Source organism: Anguilla anguilla, chromosome 5, assembly GCF_013347855.1.
Source record: "Anguilla anguilla isolate fAngAng1 chromosome 5, fAngAng1.pri, whole genome shotgun sequence".
NCBI classification, from domain to species: domain Eukaryota; kingdom Metazoa; phylum Chordata; class Actinopteri; order Anguilliformes; family Anguillidae; genus Anguilla; species Anguilla anguilla.
Window position 1 is genome coordinate 2,632,297 of NC_049205.1, and position 21,801 is coordinate 2,654,097.

Here is a 21,801-nt window from a genome sequence, read left to right on the forward strand (position 1 = left end):
AAATTAAACAATGACTTCATCCTCTACAAAAGCAAAAATGTTCTCTTTGATTTCATTTCCGAGCAGGTTTCAACCTTGGCTGCGGGAAAGAGACTCAACACAAGGACCCCTGGTTCCTCTTTCAAACGGACAGAATGTCCTCCCTGAAACAGCCTCTGAAGAAAGTAGCACGCCTTGCACACATGCGATTGCAGTTGTGCGTTGATGCGCAAAAAAAAAAACAAAAAGAAATTCATAGATGTCATACACATGTTATAAATGAGAACATTTCACACCAGGAAAACATATGTGGCCCAAATGTTGTTGAGACAGGCTTTATTTAATCGTTGGCATCGGTAACGATTAAGTTGGCACCAGTCCATTAAGCCTGCCCAATCCTTACAGTTCCGGACTAGTATTTCCACTTCCTCCTTACCACCGGAGTCTGTACAGGGGAACGCTGACTGGATTATCATTTCAGCTGAAACGGCTGGAAATTTGAGAAATCAGCTCACGTTACTCAAAAAGTTTCAGCCTACCGTACATCACGGACAAATAAATAAATAAATAACTAAAGAAAGACCAGCTGTCTTCACAGTTAATGCAGAGTGTGACTCGATAACCAATCTCCCTCTTCCTCCTGCTGAAAACAGGCGAAGGGACGACTTCACAAACGCCCTTTTATGTGGAATCTCCACGGCAACCAGGACCTCAAAAACACCAGCTGTCATTTTTTTCTTTAATGAATCCTGTTACATGTAGTACATTTTAAATAATAAAAAAAAAATAATAATAATAAATTCACACCCACCGTTTCTCCCATGTTGCCTGAGGGTGCGTTCTGACAGCCTGATGGAGCTTCCCTGCCCGGCGCCCTGAGGGAAAACCAGCTCGTCCAGATTTCCGTCCGTGCTCAAACGGGCCACTTCCAGCTCTACGGAACAATTTAGAGAAATCAAAAGTTACCACATCAAATTACATCAGTCAGAGAGAGCGAGCCTCTCGTCTCCTGCCTAATGAAGGTGCGAGACACGCTGTAATGCACGATCGTGTGTGAGACGCACCGTAACTGATTTACAGCAAGACCGGTAATTAGCACGGTGAGCAGCACCGGTAACAATGCCTCTCAGCGTTATCTCCTCTGCTGCAGCTCAGCGAAATCTAGAATGATCTTGACAATGTATCCCCACACTGTCTCTTCAGCAGCAGCTCAGCAAAATCTGGAATGATCTAGATAATGTATTTGAACACTGTCTCTTCAGCGGCACCTCAGAGAAATCTAGAACAATCTAGATAATGCATCTCCACACTGACTCTTCACCTATAGCTCAGTGAAATCAAGAATGGTTCTGTCTGAATAAAATGTGTTTTTCTTTTTACTTTGTATATTTGGTTTATGTGCACATATTATTTGTTTATTTATTCTCACTCACAATTCACATTTTCCATCAACGATGATTGGCCAAAGTGCTAAGCATCCAGGTCTTTTCCTTGAATTACAAAATAGACTATGCACAGTTTACCACTGTGATGATTTTATGCGACCATACAGAAATGGCACATCCAGCTTCAGACTAAACTCCTGGGACTGAAAAAAAGAGTCTGACTACAGTCAATAAAACTGGCGAATAAGACAGAAAACAGATGTAGCAGGTGGTCACAGATCTAGGGACTGTGCATTCATTTAAAACACTGACATTGTTTTAGGAAGTACAAAAAAAACATCTGGTTAGAATACTGAGATTTACCCACGGTGCATTGCTTCGAAAAAAAAAGTATGCTTAAGCTGGAGCATGTATGTACGCTTTATATAACTGAATATATTTAAATGTGAAATTTGGGCTCTGGGTGGGGAGATATCAACTGGATCCACATCAACGAAACTCCACTCGTCCTCGTCTCCTTCTGTTTCAGTTCCTCTGCTCACAGAGCGTGTCGGAACCGCGAACAATCTTCTGAACGCCGGTATAATTCAATAGGCCTGGTCCGTCAATAACAAAATTTGAAAGCGCTGGATAAAGTAAAGTCCTCTAAGGGGCAGGTCTTTAAATTGTGGCATTCTTTAGCACGTATCGATCCGAGCACTGCTTTATAGTCACAGATTACCCCTTTATCACTTTGAGAGTGTACTTCAGCTGGTCCACTTAAAATAAATGTTAAATCTTATGTCTATTTTAACCCCCCCTCCAAAAAAATAAACAAACAAACAAATAAATAAATAAATAAAAGAAACATGGCCCTATCTATAAGACAGGGGTGTCAAACTCAAGTCCTGGGGGGGGGTGGCATAGTACCTGTGAGTATTTGTGATTTTTTTTTTAAAAAAGGTGTGTGGATATTTATAACCGTAACGAACCTTAAACAAAGTAATGGTGTTGAAACGTTTCATGAAAATCCGCAGACACCACGGCCCCCCAGGACTGCATTGTGATCCCCTCCGTTTTAAGGCCGGCCTCTTTCATGTGCGTATACGTGAGGGGAGGGGGGCGAAGGGGGAATAAAGAGGAGCCCTCTTTGGTTTTTGGGGCTTCAGATCCGCGCGGCAGCTGCGTGGGAGTGACACGCGAGAGGCGCGCTTTAAACCAACGGGAGCGGAGAAGAGCCGCCATCGTGGCGTCGGAGCCGGAAACGGCGGCGGCGGCGGCGCGACATCGCGGCGGTTTTACCGCCACAAACCGGATCAAGCGGCCCTTCTGATCTGGCGAGGCGGCCGCTTGAGAACCACGGGTTCCCGGGGGGTGGGGGCGAGGATTCTGGGTTTCCGCGTATCGCTGCCGAGGCTCGCACCTTCAAAAGCTCGGCTTTAATTTCCACGTTCTCAGACGCGCTGGCGCGCGGGGAGAGGACCGCGGCCTCGGCGGGCGGAGGACGAGCTGAATAACAGCCACCCTCATTATAACCGCTCTTAAAAAGAGCAGCCTCAAAGAACAGCGCCGTAACAGGAGCCGAGCCCGAGCCGTGAGCTCTGGGGGCTCCTCCTCCTCCTCGACTCTGATAGCGCCGACTCCCCCGCTCAGGAGCGTGGGACGCGTCAAACAAAACGCGACAAAATATTCTTCCAGAAATTTCCGGTGGCAACCCACTAATCTGGTGCGCTGACGCCAAAAACATCTTCATCAGAAACATCAATTTGACTCAGCATTCTGTGACCTGTCACATGGCTTAAGATGAGCTTTAAGTAGGAAGATTCCTCTCTTTTCAGGCCCGCCTGCAGGTAGACTGCAGCTGGTTTAAATAGGAAGGTAATCAGGGAGAAAAAAATGGTTCATAATACTGTCTGTGAGATGAAAAATTTCAGAGCGCAAAAAAAAATAAACCACTGCGTTTACAGAGATGTCGATACATTTATTCCCAGTCAATGAACATATCCATTTTAGTCCTAGTTTCACGCTGCAGTGCTAAATACATAAGATGAAAATGAAATTAAATGAAATTAATATCAATAAAAGGCATCGCTGGCGTGTGATAGCACCGGTACTGAAGGAGAAAATGTCTGATACGCTTGAGAAAATCGAGGACACGGTTGAAGGCAGCATTGCTTTTTTGTGACTGTAGTCAGTCAGGAGGCCTAATGAACAGAAATGCCAATGCGCTGATAACTAAATGGAGCGAGCGAATCAAAAGCTGCGGAGGAAATGTCAGGAATGCACGATTAACTTGGGTAAAGCCACAAAAATGCATTGTGGGTAAAAAAAAATAAATAAAAAAACCTTGAAGGAAGAAAAAAAAAAAACAGGATATCACCAGATGCAGCCATCACAGCTGACTTCCGACGGGTATGTAATAAATTACTCTGCTGCAATGCTATCTCTGCTAATCTGTAAACACTCAGATGCAAACACACACACGCATTATTTCCTCATTTCCTGTTATAATCTGCCACTTATTGTACATCAGACTTGCCTAATAATTGGTTCCCACTGTCAAGCTATTAATTCAGAAAGTAGCATAGACGGAATAATTTTACCCAGGCCGCTAGCACGCAATTTTTTCTCTACCGTTGTTACTGAATCTATTATCTACCATCCATGCTACAACTGCGGCTTGTACAATTAACACTTACAGTACATCATTGCAAACTGTTAGAGGAGTACTGAAAACAGATAATGATATCTTAAGGCCTGGCCTCGAGGAAAAAGTAAACTGGAATGCTTCTCTGAATGAAAAAAAAACAACCCTAGGGGAATATCTCGCCTGTAAGCCTACTCACCAAATATGTAATCTCCCTGAGGTTCAGGACGGTCTGTATGTTCCTAACTCAGCTTGTCCTCTAGGTTTACCACAGTATACACTTTGGCCATATTTGCAGAACTATTCGTGGATCACCGATGGGAATCAAAGACGCTGAGGCATTAGCCAATCAGCATAGACTCAGGGTAAAACCTCCCAGGATACTGTTACTGTCACTTTGTTCCTTAATTGTCAGACAGGCACCTTTATCCAGCTATACAGCTTAGATACTTCTGACAGACGTTTTAAACTGGGTAACTTAAAGTATAGCTGGATGACAACAGAAACAAGTTCCCTTGAGTGCTTTTGGTCATGGCGTCTCTGCTAAGCTATCCTCTTGGCAGGTTGGGTTTGGGAGGTGGGAGGGGTGCGGACAATTCCCCCTCAGCGGCCCATAAGTGAACAGCAAATAGCAAGGTGCCTCTTTGGACGCAGGCGGGACGTCCCTGGTGACCTTCAGGAGGTTTTTGAGTAAGTGCGGTACCCCACGCCCATCGCAGATGAGCTGGACTGAAGGCCCGACAAAGCAGCCTTTTCCCCGGTTACAGAGAACCACAGGACGGGCGCAGGAAGCTAACCAGCGCAGACCCCAATACCCAGGAGAGTTCACTGCACAATCTGCTGTTTTAATTCACCACCGAAATGCCAAATGACAGCATGTGCCTCTCCAGAACCAGGACTGAGGACCACTGCTTGAGCACATTCGCAACGACGAAAGCAGAGGCAGAGAGAAGGCCCTTTGTTGTACTGCAGATGTTATATGACGTCATACGGCTTTGCAATATCAGCAGAGCCATGTGAAACTCTTCTGTCATTCGATATGCACATCACTGAGCTGTTCGGTTTAACTTGACGCGCAAATAGGAAACACATCTGAGCTTCAAACATTTTTCTGTAAAACATATCACCGAAAAACATCCTTAAGAAGCCCAAGTCATCCAACAGTCTATTGCCTCTAATACCAAAATACAAGTGGTAATTGCTTGATAGTACAATGTCACAGGTTACACTAATGTTGTCATTTAAAGCTTAATTAATTAAGCTGTTGTACTAAATTACACCTTTTATATGTAGTAGCTAATTAGCACCCCGATATATTTAATTGTGCTATGAAGGAGACGTGTACCCCCAAAAACGAGTTACCGCTTTCAAAAGACCCTACATTTCACAGCACAGGCACTGACATAATGGGCATTTCAGCCCGTCTGTACGCACGTTGGAAAGGGATAAAAGTTTTCAAAAACCGCAACCAGAGAGAATGCCTTCACAGAGAATTGAACATACATGAGTTTTCCAATGAAACGCAGGCGCCAGTTGATAAAACCCAGACCGTCGGAGAATAATGTAACCGGGGGTAACGATTTCAAGGGCGCTCCCATCGTAAATGATTTAAGATGTACTGGCACAGGGCTACACCACAGACACTCGGCCTCGTCCCAGACGAGAGGACCGGCTCGGAGAAAAAGCGGAGGAATGCCCGGCGAGTAAACTGCCATGCCATCCGCTAAAGAGGGAATCCGCTATGCGGTAAAACCCCAGAGAGGCTCAGGGTTCCCATGGTACGGTGTGACAAAGCAGTTAGCTGGACTTGCAGGTTCGGATCCAGAATAGGGTGCTGCTCATTTCCCCTTTAGCAAGGCAGACGGTGAAAAATCTCTCAGCGTTAATTCGACTTGAAAAGAGTTTGTACAAGTACAAAAGGATGAAAAAAGATAAAACACACTTTTGTCTAGATGGTGTATTAGGCACCTCTAAGAATTAGCTTTCCCAATTTTAAGAATCCATGCGCCCACAGCTTAAGAACGGTTATTAATCATTTTTGATAATGTGGTGCGGTGTGACAACATCTAAATGCAGTTTGTACAAATCGATTTTCCTGATTGCCCAAAGCAATCACATTAGGGAAGTTTAATGAGCAATTCCACCGACTGGCTGAAGAGTGGACCGCGGAGATGTTTAATCCAATAAATTGCACCTTTTTACAATAATTTTGTCTGCTGTTCTTGTTTATTATTCTCCCCCCAGATCCAGCTGGTCCCCTTCAAAACTGGCCTGTATGTAACATTCCATACACCATGGAAACAACAACAATAATAATCATAATAATAGTGCTTCAGAGTTATCTCCGAGCTTTACGTCGGCCTTTCGAACGTCGGCTGTTATACAGGTTCCTCTGAACATGGAACGCTCATGCGATGCATCTGCACAGAAAGACAGAGAGGAGGAGGCCCCCTTAAAGAAGATGAATCACACACACGCTGCTGGTTCAGCCCACTCAAGACGTGATCAAAGAGGCTAAGAAGCATCTTTTTGTCTCTGGCTAGACCACCCGGAGGCCCCCTCACATCATTAGCAGAAACTTTGTGCATCGCACAAAGGGGGCATTAAAAATGCATCACCTAACCACGTAGCGTGCCTCACTGTAAGTACAGTACATTTAGCAAGCGCTTTACATAACGCACAAAAATAAATAAAAATATAACGCGATAAATAAATAAAAACACACAGAACATCCCTTTGGCTGTTCTTCACTGCGTATCTGTCATGTTTACACGCCCACCCAAAGATGAGCGCTCGGGAGCCAGCGTTTAACGCTCATTACAGTACATCTGCGCTGGCTAAACGCAATCAAACCACCGTCCAAAGTTTACTTTGACGCTAAATGCAATTTAATCTGCCATTCCGTTCCGACTATGTACAATTAATACACTCAAATCTGTTTAACTGAGTCAAATAGTCAGATAAAAGATATAAGATATAAGCCCCATGAGGTATTTTATTTATTTATTTATTTTCACCTTGCGTGCACATTCCTTTGTTGTATTTAGATGTTATTTTTCCGATTATATGTGAACGAAGCAGAGGCTTGTTCCGGTCGTGCCTGCCTCCGAACACTAGGGGGCGCCGTGCTGAGACTCACGTATGTTGTCGGTCTTCTCCTGCACGATGTCGGTCTTGAGCAGGTTGTCGGCCAGCACGAAGGCGCCCTCCTCCACCGTGTCCAGCAACATGGTGGCCGCCCGGAGCTGCTCGCTGGTGGGCAGGTCCCGCCACGCGCTCTGGGCCTGAGGCTGTAGCAGGTTATTCACCGTCTCCACCATGGCCTGGGGGGGGAGAGGGAGGGAGGGGAGAGGGAGGGAGAGAGGAGGAGGGAGAGAGAGGGAGAGAGGGAGGGAAAAAAAGAGACTGCTTTAGTGATAAATGTTAATTATGTGCTAACTGTACAGAAATGTAAAACTGTACTGAGTGCACTAACAACTGAAGAACCTGTGTCAGTCCTATTAAACATCTAATATGAATCTCAATTTAGGCATGACTGAATGTAATTATGCTATAAAGCACCAATCATGCACTTAGAAAATCCGTTTAAGGAAAATTAAACATAAAGAATGATGGCATACTACAGTACATGGTTGCCTCAGTTCTACCGGCTCAGCCAAGAACCTTCAAGAAAAAACTCTGGTTCTACCACTCCTACCATAATGCAAGGTGTCAGTATGTCACTTGCCATATCCAACACCAAAATCTGGACCTAAGCAGAGCAACGAACCCATTAATTACGCCTGAGATGCCGAATTGGAGTGTTCTGCGGAATTACTCTCCTGAAAGACGAGGAATTAAACTTTGCTCGATCACGTTTCGCGGTTCTCGTCAGAAACGGCATCCCAAAACCAACCACTGTTTTTGAGCCCGCGCCAACCCGCCAGTTCCGCGACGACAGGCCTTCCCTTCCCATCCTGCTTTGCTCTAAACGCTCAGGCTCCACATGCGGTGAAGCAGACACGACCCACACCGTACGCTAAACGTGAACGCTTTTGAAACACCAAGGCTTCAAGCTCGCACGGATTAAAAAAGCAGCAGATATCAGAGCAGTGTGCGGTGTACACGGGTATGACAGCTGTGACTAGACAGGAATAAAGGGGCGCTTTTAGGAAACATCCCGGGTAACGACTCCTTAGCATCTGTCACAACACGGGCCAGCGGTACAGAGGCTGACACCCCTTAATTCTCCAGCTTACCGGCGCGAAGGTGCATAATTGCACCTGTCTGTTTTTTAGCTCGCATTACAACCTCTCAAAAAGCGCACATCAGAATCTCAGGCAGCCAGCATGAAGATTGCATTCACTGACGGGGAATCAAAAGTAACGGTCAAAAAATTTATTAAAAATTATTATTATTATTATTATTAAAAATAAATCAAATGAAATGAAGATATTAAGAAGTGTGAGAACGAGGCTGAGCTTTGTGCGATGTTAAAAATGGTGGTAAGGCAACTAAGGCACTAAGCTCTTCGCCGCAAAAGCACACCATTGTGACAACAAAAGGAAACAAGCAATGGCATCTCTCTTAGTCTGTTGCCCTAACAACCAAAAAGAATTTCCTCAGTACCGCTGATGCTGTAAATGTAGAAATGTATCTGTGCGTCCACACCAGGTTATACAACAAATTATTCATGTCAAATTATTAATAATCTCTTACAGGATATGAAGGATTGGGAAAAATTTGATGTTATAATTGTCACTGACAAGTAAGCTGCCTTTACAGCTGTCCTGGTAGACAAAGTTTTTGCAAATGAGCTTCCTGTAATTGTGTTGCGAGATCTGCATTGAAATAGTCCCAGTGTTGTAGCAACTGCCAATTAAAATGTGCAAGTATACATTTTAGGCCAAAGGTATGAGATTTTACTGTGACTAGCAGAAACAATAGCCACAAGTGCATAATATTTCTACAAGTATGATGCATTTTGGAAACTGAATTATGGATACTAATGCTTCTGGCAGAGATCTGATGTCATGAAAAGCGGGGAATTGTGCCAGTGGGTATAATGTTTGATTTTAGGCGTCTCATTTTTTTCCCCCCATAAAAAAGAATGCTGCAAGCCTTTTCCAAACGGAAAAGCCATCATGAAACTAAATATCGAAATGTGTTGCTTTTGATCCAGGAATGATGAAAGGGAATGCAAGTTTCCGGAAAGATTTCAGCGGAGCAGAGGTGGGGGGGGGGTTCTGAGCCCCAGACAGGGGTGCGCAGGCTTCTGGAAGCGGCTCGAAACGATCGCGGCTAATTCGGGATTAAAAGAGACGGGTCTGGACGTAACGGTAGCCGTTTTTAAACCTTCAAAGGAACGCGCCCTGGACGCTCGGGACAGCTCACGCTTACCGGCCAGCGCAGACACGGGGGGGGGGAGGGGCGGCTCGCGTTACACCCCCGCGAACAGAGGGGTCCCCGTGTCCCGCCAGCACGGGACGCAAGGCCATGTGAGGAAGCGGCAAGAGGGGCGGAATGGATGGAGGAGGCTCCGCTAAATTAGCCGAAAAAAACGCGAAGTGGAGCAGCGCTCGCACGCAACGTGGTCTCATCTCCTTAAAGATCTTCCTTCGTTACGCGTAAGAAGCTGGACCTTCTGACTCTGTGGATGGGGCGGGGTGGGGTTCCATTATTGTAATACATTACATCATTACATTGCATCAGATTACATTATTTATTTGCTTATTTCAAAGTCTTATCCAGGGCAATTTACACAGTGTACTCACATATGCACTGTAGATCTTATCCACTTATACATATGAATATTTGCAGAATCATTTCAAGGTCACTGGGTGCAAATGCAGTACCTTGTCTGGGACTGAAACCTGCAACCTCTCCCCCTTCAACAGCTACAGCGCCCAGAACTTTCAATACCATGATGCCATGCCACAGCGCACCTACTTTTCATTTTTGGAGTGCGGATGTGAAATTACCGAGGGAGTTTTCATTATCCAGAAATAAAATAAACTGAAATTAGCCATGGAAGAAGAAAGAGGATTTCTTCCGACTTCAGCAGAGAAATGTTTCTCAAATTGCAGTGGGATTCATCAGTGAGCAGCTAAGCCGTTGCTGATGTTGTAATTTCTCTGAGGACCTTGAATCTTCTTCTTTTTAAAAAATCTCCCTTCATGCTCGGAAACATAACAACCACCTTTTCAACATAACGCCAGCTTCCAGAACTTTCCAGAAGCATGCTTTTAACTTTATAAACTTCAACACTCGTCCAACACATGTCGTTTTAGCTTATGAGCTAGGCTTGCGAATAGACACGTTCCATATTTTCACCGCACGTGCACAGACAACATATGTTTTTGAAAAATAGCTACAATATGTGCACTGCAAAAAAAAAAATCAAATGATCAATTCGTCATTCAGCTGACATAAATGTACTTTTTTCTTTCCAAGCTTTTAAAAACACCCTTTTCTATCCAGACATGCACTTACTCCACAAAATGGAAAAATTACCTGCTATTCATACATACTTTGTAGCATCTGGAAGACAGAGAGATTGCAGCCTTAATTTCCATTTGAAATTAATTCCACCCACAGCTCACTACATGCTAATGTTTTTTATTTATTTCTTTCTTTTTTTAAAGGGGTCAGCATAACTAAAACAAAAGTTCAATCTTAAAGGAAAAACTACTAAGTTCTTACCTCTTGAAAATAATGACACAACACGACTAATTAAAAAGTATTATGATTATAGTCATAAAATTATGATTATGAATACCTAAATGGGAATTACAAAAGGATTCAGTAAATTAAAAGCCTGTATATTTATAGCCTGTGTACAACGTCAGTCCCAAGTAGATATATGCTACTAGTGTGCGGATACAAGACAGGAGTCTTTCAGCACTTACACCTAACTCACAATCAAACACAAGTGCCACGTTGTTCTAACGCAAGCAGTCTCTTTCCATTAGTTTCACCGGGCGTGTAACTCGGCAAACTGTGTTACCGTAGCGAAGGCTGAAAGCAGCTCCTGAACTTAACGGTGAGGGCGGAGTCGAGGAGGGAGAAGTTCACCGAACCCGGGTCGCCGTGCGCGTCCAGGACCGCGGAGGAGACACGGAAGTCTCGGTTTATGTCTCGCGTCACGTGAGCGCAACGCACCGCTAGCTCACGTGCACCGCTGACGCGCGTGCGGGCGGTATTTCACCCTCTCGAAAATTCGGTTTGGCACCCGCTTGGAGCGCGGCTCGCACACCGTCTCTCCGGAGGGCCTCGGGGCAGCTCACGTTTCCGACTCGGGGCTGAGCGTCTGGGAGGTGATTAATGTGTGATTCCGGAGGTTTCTCTTTCGGCTCCGAGCTCATTGGCTGGGGGACTCGCTGCACGGGCACATGGGAAATAACTTTCCTACAATCCCACGGAAAAAAAAAAAAAAAAAACTGAGAGGAGGACATATTTATCAGGAAACAACATTAAAATGTAAGCGTGCCCCATTGGTTTGAAAAAGACACCGTTGGCTACATTTCTTACAGGACACACAGAGGAAAACCTTTAATGCGGCTGCTCATTATTTGGACAGTGGAGTTCGGGATTTGTGTTTGTATTCCAGTGGGTGTGTGGTATGTGTGAGAGTGTGTGTGTGTGTGTGTGTGTGCGTGTGTATGTGTGGATGCATGGGGGTTGAGCGGGAAAGGGGGGTGGGGGCTTCAGTTGCTGCGGGCACAACAAGCAACAAACCTGTACAGCAGAAGCATGTAAATGCGCAGACTCTCAAAGGCAGTCAGAAAACGGTGGCAGTGCTCAACGGTGGAGGTTGTGACCCCTGGGGGGGGGGGGGGGGGGGGGCTTAGGTAAGGTGGGGGGGGCTGGGGGCGGGCAGGCGTATGCTACATTATGAAATGAAAACCAGGTCCCATCATATGGATGTAGACAGAGTGGCTCCAGGGACGGTAAGTGAACAGAAGAAGAGGAAGGCGGAGTTATCGATGCGCTCACTGTGAACGCTCCAACATTTTACCCATCATCCTCAGCACCAGAGAGAGCTGACACAACCCACCAGCCGCAAATGAATCGTGAGGTCTAATGCTGAAACCACAATTTTTTTTCTTCCCCCCAATAAAAACGGTCTGGAAATGGTTGTCCTTGGAATTATTCCTTTAATAAGGTCAAACACTCAATAACTTGGGAGATGTTCAAATCTCACAGGGAGAAACTAATATACCAACTAATCTGATGATCAAGCAATGACACTTACGTACAGATAGGATATTTGACTCGTAAGCCTGATTGTGAACATACCATACTGAAAAATGCATAATGGTGGACCTACTGTGTAATATTATTTGCTTCAGTAAACATCCGTCCAGGCCAAATGAATAACATCAAAACAAATCTAAACTCTAAAAGGCACAAAGTTACATAAAGCAATATGTAAACAGGGTGATTAATTTGCAGTTCAAGTATGACACACATATATGCACACTCTGCAAAAAAAAGCCTGTTTAACATAAGAAATATGTTTCATGCAAACGCAAACGCAAGTTCTATGAATATCATCTGAGTACACAGGAAAAAGGCGACACCGCGATGAAACCTTTCGCACCCATCAGAGTAATTAACCGTGTGCTCGATGTCACACGCCGCAAGGAAGAGAGCTGCCAAAAAGCAAAACACACTTCCTTCAAAACGTTTTACTCGCGACGGCGCAATCCGTAAGATAGCGCTCCTCCATTCGCCACCCCCTGATGTTTTCACGGAAAGCACCAAGACTCGGTGGAGCCTCCTGGGTTGAGATTCGCAGTGTTTATTATATAAGAATAACAATGGAGACCGGATACAGCAAAATGCTGCATAATCCGTGTTTATTATGCCAGTGGTAACATAGCAAGGTAGACCGGTCCAGACGCCACGTTCTCCAAACAAAAAAAAATCTACTGAGTTTTCACTCGAGCACAGAAGCTCCCAAACCGCACCTCAGGTACCCCCTTCCTGATCCAGGTATTTGATGTGCTCCACCTCAAGCACACCAGATGCAACTACTCAAGCCCCTGATTCATTGCATCAGGTGTGCTCGAGATGGAACACATCAAATACCTGGATTTGGCCGGGCGTACCTGAGGTGAGGTTTGGGAACCACTGCTCAAATACTGTGTGCAAAATTAAAATGGCGCAGAAGTACCGAACATCTTCCTCCGGGCATCAGCGCCTCTCAAAGTGCTCCTCCTGCTTCTTACTCTACTGACAGACTGAATAATCCCATCCTACAACCAATGGGTTCGTTGCACTGGCAGACAGGAAAATAGGTGATATTACAACTGCACACTGATGTTAGTCACCTTGTGTCTGCTGTAAATGTTTATAATTGGTTAATAATCGTGCATAATGCCTTTTAATGTACATGTGAATGGTAAGGGCATATTATTTACTAATAATAATAAACTTGTCTTTATCACACCCGCACATGCAGAAACACACACACACACACACACACACACGCACATACACACAAAGCAGAAACACACACGCACACACACACGCACACACAAAGCAGAAACACACACGCGCGTACACACACACACACGCACACACGCACACACCCACACACACACACACACGTACACACAATGGAATGTCATAATAAAATAAGAAACATGTATTCCAAGGGGGAAACAAAAGCTCTAACAAATCCATCCAAGCAGCAGATTCTGTGTAATGCAAACTCAAAGGATTACCGAAGACAGGCCATCCTGCCTGTCTAACCAGCAGGATATTAAACTCAAACTTTTTACATTAAAAAAATATGTCCTGTTCCCCTGCATTGAATATTCAGGCCCTGCTCTATCCTTGCATCTCGTCTTATCTGATGACAGAGGAAAATGTGGTCATTGTACCAGCTGCACTTGGTTTACTGAAGCAGACTCACGGCTGAGGGAAAAACAGAATATTAAAAAAGTGGAAACAGAACAGATCCCTAATGTCCATGCATTTTCATCAATGAAATCGGCTCAAAACGATAACCAGCACTGTACCACAGAACACACACTCATACGCCCCATGTTTGCAATGGATGAAAAGTAGTATAAATGGAAAAAAAACAAAAAACTTATAACTTATTTTGTTATAGCAAATGACTTTTATGAAAAGACACATCACCACAAGACACCTTAGAGCCCATAGTTTACTGTGGTCTATGGACTACAGTAAAGTTAAGCCATTTCTTAATACCAGTCTGCTAAGAGCATGCAAATCTCTCCTCTCTCTCTTTCTCTTGCTCTCTCTCTCACTCAGTCTCTCTTTCTCTCACTCGGACTCTCTTTTTCTCGCTTGTTCTCTCTGTCTCTCTTCCTCACTCACTCTCTCCCTCTCTCTCACTCTCTCCCTCACTCCCCCTCTCTCTCTTTCTCTCTCTCTCTGATTTACAGGTTTCAGTAGAAGCTTCATTCTGCCTGTAAGAGTTCATTCTGTTCCCTAGTGGTGAAATGATCACACTGCATGCAGGCTGATTCAGCTGTCCTTATGAAGCCCACCGCTGTAATGTCTGGAACCAGCCCCCGGGCACATCCAGCACACTCTCTCCACAATCAGGGAGCCTGCTTTACTTCAGGAGGCAAAGTACATAATCAATGCGGTTAACTAACACACACACACTCCTACACACACACACACGCACTCCTACACACACACGCGCACACACACACACACACTCCTACACACACACGCACACACTCCTACACACACAAGCACACACACACACTCGCGCACACGCACCTGCACACACACACATGTACATGCACACACACCTACACACACACACACACATGTACATGCACACACACCTACACACACACACACATGTACATGCACACACACCTACACACACACACATGTACATGCACACACACACACACACACAGGAACAGAGCCTTAACAGGATGAGCCACCCGGCAGCACTGCTACTCTAGACATCCGTAGGACACCTCCCAGTCTACAAGCACACGTTCATCACAACATCCTGATACACAAACAGCTAATCACACGACGAGGCTACACGATGGAGGCTCTTTAAATAGAATAATTAATGTTGCTGGCGTGGGCGAGCTGCAGTATTTAATATAGGGCAGTCATATTAGCAGCAATAACATAAACTACAGGGGGAAAAAAAACCCTAAAAAAAAAACACGATGGTGGTTTATGAGTACATGCAAATCTCGTCTCCCAGCAGATTGACTCTCCATAAAATTTAATATTCTCATTACACTTTCGGTAAGGGTACCCCCATCCCCACCCCCCCCCCCCCCCCCCCCGCCCCACATCGAAGTAATAAGCCTGAGATGTCCGTCCCACGCTGACTTCCTGTGTGATGCTTGCGCGGCCCGAGAAATGCCAATCATTTGGGGGGGGGGGCAGTGGGCCCTCTCTCAGGCCGAAAGGAGAGCCTGGAGCGCACCCCCCTCCGGCCCCCCCGGTCCCCCCCCCCTCGGCCCCCCCCCGCCCCGCCAGCGGCCCATTAGACTGATATGAAAGGCTTTTTTGTCCCGGGGGCCTCGGGGGGCCACCGTAGCTGAATTGTGTATTGTGATAAATCATTCTGCTCCACTTACTTCTGGGAGAGCCGCGCGCGCGTCGGCAAATGCCACCGGGCCAGCGTCGGCCCGACCGACCGACCGACCGACTGACCGCCGCGGCGAGCGCCATTCTGCTCAGCGGCGTATAACGTGCTGATGTAACACAATTACGGTTCACAAAAAAAAGTCTAAAAATTATTTTTTAAAAAGTAACCAATCAGGCACCCCCGTGTCTCTCAGAAACAGTTGGCACTGACAGAGTCACACTTCAGACACCTCAAACATGACGATCAATAGCCCCCCAGTCAGGATCTAAACTGTGATATAGTTTTTGTTCTGGGAGATTCTTAAAACCACATGAATAACTATGCACGTTCATCTCATTGAGGCAATTTAATAAGCCTTCTTTGGCAAATGTAGTATCCCCTCCCTGAGGATGAACACCTCTTGGACAAATCAAAAATATATTTAATAAGTAAATGATATCACAAAATACTTCATTGCTTGGTTAATTTCATGCTACCACTCCACATCATTAATATACTGCATTGTGTTTTACAGTTAAATGCCGAAACAAATAAAAGAATAAAGGAAAAGGAAATAACTAATGATTGTCTTGTCGAACCATAATTGTCGAATTGGATTCCGGACCCCTCACAGTTCCCTTAAGGAGTCTTTGATGAGGAATGAGGCCACTGCTTTTCTCTCAGTAATGATCTGGGACTCAAAATATTTTTGGTTCAATTAAAGCGAAACCTGGAGCCCACTCAGCTGAGCCACCAATCAGGAGCGGAGTAATTGGCGCGCGGTGGAGCGTGGCTATCGGATCACGGACTTCTGCGGCTCCAGGTTGCCGTGTTGCCGCGCTGTAATTCTGCTGCTAACGTCCGGCTGATTCGCATCAAATCAAATTTCATGGGTGGAGTAATGGGTTTAAATGAAGCAATAATGACAAAAAAAATCCCCAGGGAAATCGGAGGAGATTCAGTAAAAAAAAAAAAAAAAGGTCTTGTTGTTTTTTTAGCGATTACACGTCGGCCCTGCAAGATGCAGAGCATTGTAATTAAACCGCCGTTTCCTAGTGTTAATAATGTGCTAACACTTGCTGATATCAAGGGGCTTTTAATAATAATAATAATAATAATATAAACTAAGAGCAAAGGCAAAGCCAAACAAACTGGATGCCATGCATAATGGATCTCTTCAGATGGTAAGTTCATTATCTTTTCCGTTCATGGATTTTGCATGGTGGATATCAATGGGGTCTTCCACTTCCACGTCTGATTTCAAATTCAAATAGAATGCAGATCTATGGTAATTTAATAATAATAATACTAGTAAGAATACATCTGCTGTGCATTTATTCTTCTTTGCTGTGTTATCTGTAGAGATGCACATTGATAAAGCCAGTAGACAAAGCTACTCAAACATGGGGTCCATTGCAGAGTTATGTGTATTTGATTTTAAAAACATGGATGCAGATTTCTGTGGAAACTACAGATGCATCCACACAGTACAGAGAACTGTGAATTGCTCGGTCTGAATAAATTTCAGATATTTCAGGGACAGCACAACCCCTGCAGCAGTGCTTCCTAAACTATGGGACGGGACCCAAAATGGGCCACAGGAGTGTGAGGAGGGTCCCGGAATGAATCTGTAGTCCACTCGGCTATACTAGGATGTGTATTTCACGATTCCCTGAAAGGTACTTATTTGTATCCCAGTATTACAAAAGTATTTATAATTTTGGGTCCCGGTATTAAAAAGTTTAAGAACCAGTGCGATCCAGGACGATATATGAAATGCCTGCAATTTCTGCAATGACTGCAACCAGCACACACTCACTGTCACGCACAACACAGGAATTCACGGATCCAAAAATCGAAATTACCTGGACGAAGATACGACACGATCTCTCCCTCTTCTGCAGCTGTGAAGAGAAAAAAACAAAAAAAAAAAAACAAACAATTAATCAGCAAACGGTTTCACTTTCCAAACACTTAACTGATGACAGACGTGCGTAACTGAAAACGCACCGTCAACGACGTTCATTAATCAACAAGCACCTGTTTCACTTCAGCAGAAAATATTGTGTACTCATATCACTAATTTCTCTCCCGTCAAACTGATAAAAATTGGCAGCAGAGCTCAAGTGGGAATTGTAATTCAAAACTACCGTGTAGGTATGAAATCTCTCGCGCGAAGTTGGGAGGGGAGGGGACTTTGGTAACAAATAACAGTGGAAATAAACAGCGATAACATTTAGAAAAAGGCTATGTAGGCTATTTCCTGTTGGCAACTATTAGAGACTATTGTCACCATCCTAGGCACACTGTCACGGTGGAGGTTCCTGTTCACTGTCTCTCAGGAGATGGCACACTGCCACATGCTATGCAGTCAGTTTAACTGTGGGTTTCTCCCTCAGTAAGATTGACAATCTGTTTATGTCATTCATTTCTTAGAACTTAGGAAGGGATATTTCAATTTTGAAAAAAAAAAAAATATATATATTTTTGAATTCTGTTTACTTTTCACAATGTAGGAGAAAGTGAATCTCTGCTTCCACCTCACCAGTCCTACGGTGGCCACATAGCCTTTCTGTCCTTTGGCAACCACAACTGTTTATAATGGCTGCTCTCTCTCTCTCACTCCTTCTGTCTGTCTCTCTCGCCCTCTTTCTCACTCTGTCACTCGCTCTTTCTCTCTCTCCCTCCGTCTCTCTTCTGTTGATGGGTCACTGCTGGGTAAATACACAAGGATTAAAGCAGTTGGAAAAAAGAAGTGGTTCAGAATTAATTTTTGTTTGTTTGGACTTTACGTCCAAAATCAAAAAAGAACCCATGTCGTAACCTTTCTTCAAGCTACTGAACACAGCCGTAAACTTGCCTCGACCCTCAGACTTATCGTTTTCATAACCCTAACCCTAAGTTGAGCCCTAAAACGTAATTGAAGCCATAGGAACTTGTGAAAACATGTGATTACTCATTTAAAATTGTTGAAAATCTAAGTCAAGATCATGAATTCAATAGTACAAATGCTAAATAATATGTTTGAGGACAAAAATAAAGTTTTCCCTGAAAAAATGTGAATATATTCAATATCGTTATATGGTCATAGGTACCAATGCTACAATAGAAAATTTTTGGCTAGTCCAAAATCAAAAAAGAACCCATGTCGTAACCTTTCTTCAAGCTACTGAACACAGCCGTAAACTTGCCTCGACCCTCAGACTTATCGTTTTCATAACCCTAACCCTAAGTTGAGCCCTAAAACCTAATTGAAGCCACAGGAACTTTTGAAATCATGTGATTACTCATTTAAAATTGTTGAAAAACTTAGTCAAGACTGTGAATTCCATAGTACAAATGCTAAAAAATATATTTGAGGCCTTAAAAAAAAAATGTTTTCCCTGAAAAAATATGTATATATTCCATATCTTGTTATGGTCATAGGTACCTATACTAGTATCTACAAAATTTTTGGCTCGTCCAAAATAAAAAAAGAACCAATGTCCTAACCTTTCTTTAACCTGCTGAACACAGCCGTAAACTTGCCTCGACCCTCAGACTTATCGTTTTCATAACCCTAACCCTAAGTTGAGCCCTAAAACCTAATTGAAGCCATAGGAACTTCTGAAATCATGTGATTACTCATTTAAAATTGGGGAAAAACTAAGTCAAGACTGTGAATTCCATAGTACAAATGCAAAAAAATATATTTGAGGTCTTAAAAAAAAAATGTTTTCCCTGAAAAAATATGTATATATTCCATATCTTGTTATGGTCATAGGTACCTATACTAGTTTATACAAAATTTTTGGCTCGTCCAAAATCAAAAAAGAACCCATGTCCTAACCTTTCTTTAACCTGCTGAACACAGCCGTAAACTTGCCTCGACCCTCAGACTTATCGTTTTCATAACCCTAACCCTAAGTTGAGCCCTAAAACCTAATTGAAGCCATAGGAACTTTTGAAATCATGTGACTACTCATTTAAAATTGTGGAAAAACTAAGTCAAGACTGTGAATTCCATAGTACAAATGCTAAAAAATATATTTGAGGCCTTAAAAAAAAAATGTTTTCACTGAAAAAATATGTATATATTCCATATCTTGTTATGGTCATAGGTACCTATACTAGTATATACAAAATTTTTGGCTCGTCCAAAATCAAAAAAGAACCCATGTCCTAACCTTTCTTCAAGCTGCTGAACACAGCCGTAAACTTGCCTCGACCCTCAGACTTATCGTTTTCATAACCCTAACCCTAAGTTGAGCCCTAAAACCTAATTGAAGCCATAGGAACTTTTGAAATCATGTGATTACTCATTTAAAATTGGGGAAAAACTAAGTCAAGACTGTGAATTCCATAGTACAAATGCAAAAATATATATTTGAGGCCTTAAAAAAAAAAGTTTTCCGTGAAAAAATATGTATGTATTCCATATCTTGTTATGGTCATAAGTACCTATACTATTATATACAAAATTTTTGGCTCGTCCAAAATCAAAAAAGAACCCATGTCCTAACCTTTCTTTAACCCGCTGAACACAGCCGTAAACTTGCCTCGACCCTCAGACTTATCGTTTTCATAACCCTAACCCTAAGTTGAGCCCTAAAACATAATTGAAGCCATAGGAACTTCTGAAATCATGTGATTACTCATTTAAAATTGGGGAAAAACTAAGTCAAGACTGTGAATTCCATAGTACAAATTCAAAAAAATATATTTGAGGCCTTAAAAAAAAATGTTTTCCCTGAAAAAATATGTATATATTCCATATCTTGTTATGGTCATAGGTACCTATACTAGTATATACAAAATTTTTGGCTCGTCCAAAATCAAAAAAGAACCCATGTCCTAACCTTTCTTTAACCTGCTGAACACAGCCGTAAACTTGCCTCGACCCTCAGACTTATCGTTTTCATAACCCTAACCCTAAGTTGAGCCCTAAAACCAAATTGAAGCCATAGGAACTTCTGAAATCATGTGATTACTCATTTAAAATTGGGGAAAAACTAAGTCAAGACTGTGAATTCCATAGTACAAATGCAAAAAAATATATTTGAGGCCTTAAAAAAAAAGTTTTCCCTGAAAAAATATGTATATATTCCATATCTTGTTATGGTCATAGGTACCTATACTAGTATATACAAAATTTTTGGCTCGTCCAAAATCAAAAAAAGAACCCATGTCCTAACCTTTCTTTAATCTGCTGAACACAGCCGTAAACTTGCCTCGACCCTCAGACTTATCGTTTTCATAACCCTAACCCTAAGTTGAGCCCTAAAACCTAATTGAAGCCATAGGAACTTCTGAAATCATGTGATTACTCATTTAAAATTGTAGAAAAACTAAGTCAAGACTGTGAATTCCATAGTACAAATGCAAAAATATATATTTGAGGCCTTAAAAAAAAAATGTTTTCACTGAAAAAATATGTATATATTCCATATCTTGTTATGGTCATAGGTACCTATACTAGTATATACAAAATTTTTGGCTCGTCCAAAATCAAAAAAGAACCCATGTCCTAACCTTTCTTTAACCTGCTGAACACAGCCGTAAACTTGCCTCGACCCTCAGACTTATCGTTTTCATAACCCTAACCCTAAGTTGAGCCCTAAAACCTAATTGAAGCCATAAGAACTTCTGAAATCATGTGATTACTCATTTAAAATTGTGGAAAAACTAAGTCAAGACTGTGAATTCCAGGGTACAAATGCTAAAAAATATATTTGAGGCCTTAAAAAAAAATGTTTTCACTGAAAAAATATGTATATATTCCATATCTTGTTATGGTCATAGGTACCTATACTAGTATATACAAAATTTTTGGCTCGTTCAAAATCAAAAAAGAACCCATGTCCTAACCTTTCTTTAACCTGCTGAACACAGCCGTAAACTTGCCTCGACCCTCAGACTTATCGTTTTCATAACCCTAACCCTAAGTTGAGCCCTAAAACCTAATTGAAGCCATAGGAACTTCTGAAATCATGTGATTACTCATTTAAAATTGTAGAAAAACTAAGTCAAGACTGTGAATTCCATAGTACAAATGCAAAAATATATATTTGAGGCCTTAAAAAAAAAAGTTTTCCCTGAAAAAATATGTATGTATTCCATATCTTGTTATGGTCATAGGTACCTATACTAGTATATACAAAATTTTTGGCTCGTCCAAAATCAAAAAAGAACCCATGTCCTAACCTTTCTTTAACCTGCTGAACACAGCCGTAAACTTGCCTCGACCCTCAGACTTATCGTTT

General features: G+C 42.9%; 1 protein-coding gene across 11 annotated transcripts in view; it reads right to left on the minus strand.

Annotated features, from left to right (window-relative positions):
- adgrl3.1 (adhesion G protein-coupled receptor L3.1) overlaps nt 1–21,801 on the minus strand; it is a 223,943-nt gene that overhangs the window by 47,170 nt on the left and 154,972 nt on the right. For all 11 annotated transcript variants that reach the window (XM_035417534.1, XM_035417525.1, XM_035417533.1 and 8 more), the window contains 3 exons: nt 17,425–17,463; nt 7,130–7,313; nt 791–913 (listed from right to left, as the gene is read on the minus strand). In XM_035417534.1, coding sequence (XP_035273425.1) covers nt 791–913; nt 7,130–7,313; nt 17,425–17,463 — 346 coding nt within the window. The remainder of the gene's footprint in view (nt 1–790; nt 914–7,129; nt 7,314–17,424; nt 17,464–21,801) is intronic.